We start from the raw sequence: 6,364 nt of genomic DNA on the forward strand, positions 1-6,364 counted from the left end.
CAGTCAGGAGTGGCAGTTGGGTCGGATTTTTGTGCCTCACCCATGTTACCTTCAAGCAGTAGGCTTGCAGGTAACAGCTGGATAGATTAGCTTTCTATCCAGCTGAGACACCTATGGGGCAGATGTTGTAGGGGGCCCGAGCCACTCTACATTTAACTTTAACCATGACTTACACCTGTTAAGTGACATGATCTATCAGTTAGCTTCACAGATTGGAGAGTCCATTGCAAATAAATTGTTCTCTTCTGGTGTTGCTGGGGGGAAAAGAAACCCAAAATGCCACCTGTTTGAAACAAGATGCTGCACATATTGAAGACACTTCTGTCTTTGATAGTCAAAAATGTAATATCATTGTAAAATCAGGAACAGCACCTCCAATTTTTAGAGGTGAGAATACTGACAAATAGACTGTTACTGAGTGGGTTGAAATGATGAGAGGTTACCTTAGATGGCAGAACTATAATAGTTCCATACAAACAGGACATTATGAGGAGGCTAATGGGCAGAGCCAGAGATGTGGTTAAGATTGGTCTTAAAAGTGACCCTGTTTTAAATGCTACATGCTCCCCAGATGTAATTTATAACATGCTGATTCAATACTTCAGTCACACATCCTCCTGACTTCTTGCAGCGGCACACTTCTACACATTAAGGTGCCATGCTTGGAGAGATGATGTCTATGCTCAGTGTGAGGGACCAGACTCAAACAAGGACAAAAAAAGTGTTCAAAGTAGAAAAAGTTCAATTTAATTCTTCAAAAAATAGTGAATAAAACATAAAGATTTAATGTAAGAATAAGTCAAAGGATAAATAACAAATTTGGGCCCAATTTAACTGAGGTCAATTGAACTCTAACCAAACACAAACAAAACTGACCTGCAAACAAAGAACCAAACGCTGCTTAAATACTGGTGGAGTAACCTAAATCTACCACATGAGGGAGGCAGGACATAACAAATAAATACAAAATTAACTACTTTCATAGCATCCTATGAAACAAATAAAGCAAAACTAACTTTTACTTAGCAGAAACAATAATAAGTGAATATTTAAGTGACAAAATTAACTAATTAAAAGCAACTTGAAACAAGTTTCCCCCCCTCAGTCTTTCAAAAACAAATGGTTTGTTCCAGGTTTCCTCCTCCAGCTGGTTTGCATCAGCAGCCCATCAAACAAAAAACAAGTGCAAGTAAACCATTCAGACAGACATTAATTAAAGTGTGCACCCATTAGAAAATATGTCTAAATGAAATAACTAACTTAAACAGATTATAAGCTGTAACTAATATAAAGAAAAAATACTAACACGATTGTATGGGGGTGATGGGAGCCTCCACCACACTCAGGCAGGTCCTTGATAAAGTTCAGGTTAGAGATCTGCTCGCCACAAGCGCACATGGGGTCGAGCCAGACCTGTTATAAACTGTTGCATATGCAATGATGACAAGCACACAACAGAAGCCCACTGCCGTGCACGGAGAGCCAGCACCCACCTTGATGCCATTCTTCCGTGTCAGCGTGGAGAAAGCCCCAGCACCTGACGTCCACACCCCAACTAACAAAAACCTCTTAAAACATGACAAATTAACAAAAAAAATCACAACTAAGCAAACATAAACACAGTGAAAAACAGTAGAAAAAAGCCAAAGGTAGAAAATATACAAACTCTCTCTCTCTCTCTCTCTTCCTCCGTTCTTCCACTTAGACATGAATTTTAAAGTCTGGCGATTCACACTCCATTCCAGTAGATGGCGGTAATGCACATCTAAACGTTGCTTGTCAATCGCTATAAAAAAACAGGAAGAAGAACAACAAGAACAACAACAAGAAGAAGAAAAAAAGATGGCTGAAAGTATGGACAATGCGGCTGAACAGTCATCCGCTCCTGACACTGAACAATTAAAACTATCTGACTTATTGGAGCGTGGTTGGAAGATACTTCAGGAACTGGACAGTTCAAACGAACCGTTTGGCCCCAACACCGTGCATCGCATTAAACGCGGCATTAACATGTTGGAAGACGCGTCGAGGATGGTTGTTCAGCTCGACCTGTTTAGCCGTAACGAAGAGGTGGAAGAGATCGCCACTGCAGACCTGAAGTACCTGCTGCTCCCTGCCCTGCTAGGGGCCCTGCACATGAAGCAGAGCAGCCCGCACAAGCGGCTGGAGACGGTGCAGATAGCTCGGGCTTACTTCATGGATTTCTTAAAGACGTGTCATGACTACAACATCTCACAGTTTGAGCTGCCGAAGCCATCAAATGAAAACGGTGTTTCCCAAGAAACATCGGAGGGTGTATTTTCCAAAGCCAAGGTAAAGACTACCCTGAGCTTTATATACATGTGTACTACTCATAATAATATAAAGGTAAAAGGCTAACTTCCGCAAACTTTTACAGGTATGGTTTAAATAAGTTTATTTTCAAAACGCAAGGTTTTGATATAAAAATGAGATTTTTATATCAAAATATTTTTATATCCTTTAATTTTACACATCACCTTTTGTACGTGGATATAAATAAAACTTTATTTTAGTTGCAAACTTGCAAACCGTATTTGAAGCACAGACAGAAGGCTTGTGTAGTCATGCCACTCCGTATCTTGGCAACATGTTCCCACGCCACAGTGGAAATATTCTTTTTAGATAATGAGGTGACAGGGTTTCCCCCAGAAAACTTAGTAGGCCCAGTGGTCAGGGCACCGAGGTGGTCTACGGTGTTTTTGTATTAAAAGATAAGTTGACAGGAAACGTAAAATATTACTGGGTAATTTTGTTACTGGAAGACATTGCCGATAATAATTAAACCCACAACTATAGAATCTTAAAAACAACAAATAAAAAGAAATAAAATTAAAATAAATATCAATTATTTGCACTTCTGTTAAATCCAAATTAATTAATCAGTTAGTGGATCTAAAACCACGATGTAATGCTGATCACATTTAGAACTGTCCCAAGGCATAAATGAACTAAGAGAATATCAGTGGTGCTAAATTTGATTTAATGGTTTCAGTATACTTAAATTAAAAGAATTTACATTTTTTTAACATCTAAATTTAAGATTTTAAGGAGCTGGCAAGTTTACTTTGTAAAAGTTCAACGAACAATATTTATAGTTAGATTATTTTGTTACCACAACAACAATATGATGCTGTCAGTTTAATCTTTGAGTTTAAGCCGTTTGTTTACACATACATCTTATGTATGTGTTCATACATCTTAGTAAACTACTATTATAATTGACTGCTCAGCCCCCTCTCCCAGATTGAAATCTGGGAGAGATAACCAAACGCTGTTAGTGGTGCTGATGTTATTAGCAGGACAAGGGGAAGGGGGCCAGTTAGCGCCACAGAAATTGTTTTGGTTGTCTGAGCTTTATGGGACGAGTTTTTCTGATCTGCACATGGCTGTGCAGCAACTGTATCTGACATTAAGTGGACAAAGCATTAGATATGCATTGTGTTGCTTCAAAAAATAAAATAAAATTAAAACAAACCAGCGTGCTGTGCAACTATTAGGCGAGCGCGAAAGCTCCTCCACAGGCTGAACTACCAGTCCACTAACGCACCTGCTAACTGGAAACTCAGACTGTTGCTTGATACAGTTAGACATAAATTCATGGACTTTGATTTACTTATGTGCCTGTGGTTTCAGTCTTTTTCTGCAGGTCCATCAAATTTGGTTGCCATGGCAGCAAAGAGACAAACGAAGATTGAACGGTATCGACAGAGAAAGGAACTGGAGACTAGACTGTCGGATGTTCACAAAGTAGTGGAGCGTGGACAGGCCGATGACGAGGTCAGCAGAGAATTTTACCTTCTGAATGTCCAGAGATGGATCACTGTTTGTCTGGAGGAGATGGAGGCCATTGACCAGGAGGTGGAGATACTTAAAAACATGGATCTTCTGAAGCAGAGTCGTGCTAACCAACCAGCTCAGCCACCCAGAAATCCCATGAAACCCTTCATCCTCACTAGAGATGCTTTACAGGTGAGTTTGTGTGATGATGGCAACAGTTCATGTGAACTTTAATAATCATCAGCATTCTTAAAGTGCATCTTTCACTTTAAACACATGTTGAAGTCTTTGTATCCTAACAGGTCTGAAATGCACATTCTCACTGCATAAATGGCCCATATTTCAAAGTAAAAGGTACTAGTACCTCCTCTATTTAGCCTACTTACTGCTCCACCTGAAAATAACGCCCCTAGCGACAACCGTTAATGATGTAGGCAGAGTAAAACTTTCCAGACTATGCAGCTAAAAACAAGACCTGGAGGAGGTGACCAGTCCTGAGCATTAAATTGGCTACATGTTTCACATTGAAGGCTCATAGGTGAGCCAGAATCTGGAACTGTTGGCAGCATGGTAAACAGAGTTCATTTAAATGGTTGGAGAGCAGATATTGAAATGGAAAACAGCATGCAGACAGACCTGGAAATAGGGCTGGGCCGATGTACTGAGTATACTCGATGTAGACCAAGTTTTTCAATTTACCATGGTGAAAATGGCTCTATCGCAACCATCGAGTATAAATTGTGATTCAAATAATAAGCTTTCGCCATCTAATTCACTGCGAGTGTTATTTATCCAACACCCTACAAATGCATCACTAGCCCCCCCACCCCTCCTCCCAACTTGAAAATTTTCTGCCAGTGTTTAAACAATCTGTGCTGCCTTGTCAGATTTTCCTTCTGTAGTGCATCTAGATAGCTACGGAAGTAATAGATAGGTACTACCTTTCAAAAACAGCGACATACACATGGTAGCACATGTTGATCCACCAAAGCTCCATCAAAATATCCTACCTGGTAAATACATGGGTAGCACATTTTGCTACTCCAGAATCCTTCATTTGAGTGTTGGGCTCCGTTCACCTCCAGTTATGTCACAAATCACACGATTTTTTTCTAGGAGAGCTTTTTTGTTTATTCAGCACTTTAAAATATTTACTGGCTAATTAGAAACCAAATACAGCAACTAGATTTACAGTTTGACCCCAGAAAATATTTTTCTACCATTTAAAAGAGCCTTGAATATGCACTTTAAGTGTCTTTAGGAAAGGGTTTCAGCTAGGTCTGTTCACTGTACATGCTGCTAGATAGATGGAATGAAAATTACACTGACTGGTTAAAACAGTTCAGATAGGGTCACTCAGTGATCAGTCTGCCATCAGTTGTAGTATAGGTTGTCATTTTCAAAATATGCTGAGTCACTGTGCGATGGTTTTCATTTCTCTTGTCTACAGGCTCAAGTACTCGGCGCTGGGTATCCTAGCCTCCCCACCATGACGGTGGATGACTGGTATGAGCAACACAGAAAACATGGAGTCCTACCTGATCAGGGCATGCCGAGCAAAGTTGCTGTGGAGGACAACACTGATGAGCAGGCAAGAGATGAAGAAAAAGAGAAAAAGGCTGAGAATGATGATGAAGCTTCTTTGTTAAAAGCCAGAAACTGGGATGAGTGGAAAGATGATCACCGCCGAGGATATGGAAACCGTCACAACATGGGCTAATCCTTTCTTAACGCACTCTTAATTTCATGTTTGTAATGTAAACAACAAAGTGAATGTTCCTCACACGTTATTGCTCCTAAAAATTTAAGTATAAGAATGTCTCAAAATTTGGAATGGCCCTTGTGTTCTTTGCTTTATCTTCTGTAGAAAAGAGCTATTTGATGCAACTATGAATCAGGATGAATAGTTTAAACATCCTCTCTGCTTTCTTCTTATATTTCATTAATGCCATGGTTTTAAAGCTACAAGATGGTTGTACAACTAAGCTTTTCCTTATTTGTGACTACAAGATACAAAAAATCCTGTTAGCCAAAGGATGCACGTATCAGCACCATAATGGATTTGTAATATAAATATTCTTGTTCTTGCCTAAAACTGATCCATGTGATGTCACCAGATCTGAACATCTCAGAACGTCAGGTTAAAGAAAGCTGTCAAGTGATTTCTTGTATTGTCGTGTATGCAGCAGCTGGAATGGAGACTTCTAATAAAAATGCTGAGCAGACTCTTGATTAGCCCACAGACACAACTGAAGATCATCATCTGAACATAGAAACATGAAATATTTTATAGCAGTTTCAATGTTACAATTCATTTTAATATATTGATACTCCTTTATCAAACCTATGCTGATTGATTTTCTGTCACAAGCATAGTATCTCTGTTTTGGTGAAAAATCTGTCTCCTTAAATTGTTTGGTAATACAACAAATTAAAAGTACTAATGGTAAAGACTAAGCAAAAACCCAACTGGCTGTTTTTGCTAGAGTAGCTTATGTTCCCTTTTTTCCAATATGCTCCTAGAAAATTGTTTTTTGGTGTGTGTGTGTCAATTACTGTCTTAAAG

General features: G+C 39.3%; 1 protein-coding gene across 1 annotated transcript; it reads left to right on the forward strand.

Moving 5' to 3' along the window:
• Positions 1-1,807: 1,807 nt before the first annotated feature.
• igbp1 (immunoglobulin binding protein 1) lies at positions 1,808-6,023 on the forward strand. Its single transcript, XM_014474647.2, has 3 exons — positions 1,808-2,313; positions 3,655-3,990; positions 5,249-6,023. Exons 1-3 carry the CDS (start codon positions 1,843-1,845, stop codon positions 5,516-5,518), a joined length of 1,077 nt encoding a protein of 358 aa, XP_014330133.1. The 5' UTR covers positions 1,808-1,842; the 3' UTR covers positions 5,519-6,023.
• Positions 6,024-6,364: the final 341 nt, after the last annotated feature.

The sequence above is a fragment of the Xiphophorus maculatus genome, chromosome 23 (assembly GCF_002775205.1).
Source record: "Xiphophorus maculatus strain JP 163 A chromosome 23, X_maculatus-5.0-male, whole genome shotgun sequence".
Classification (NCBI taxonomy): Eukaryota; Metazoa; Chordata; class Actinopteri; order Cyprinodontiformes; family Poeciliidae; genus Xiphophorus; species Xiphophorus maculatus.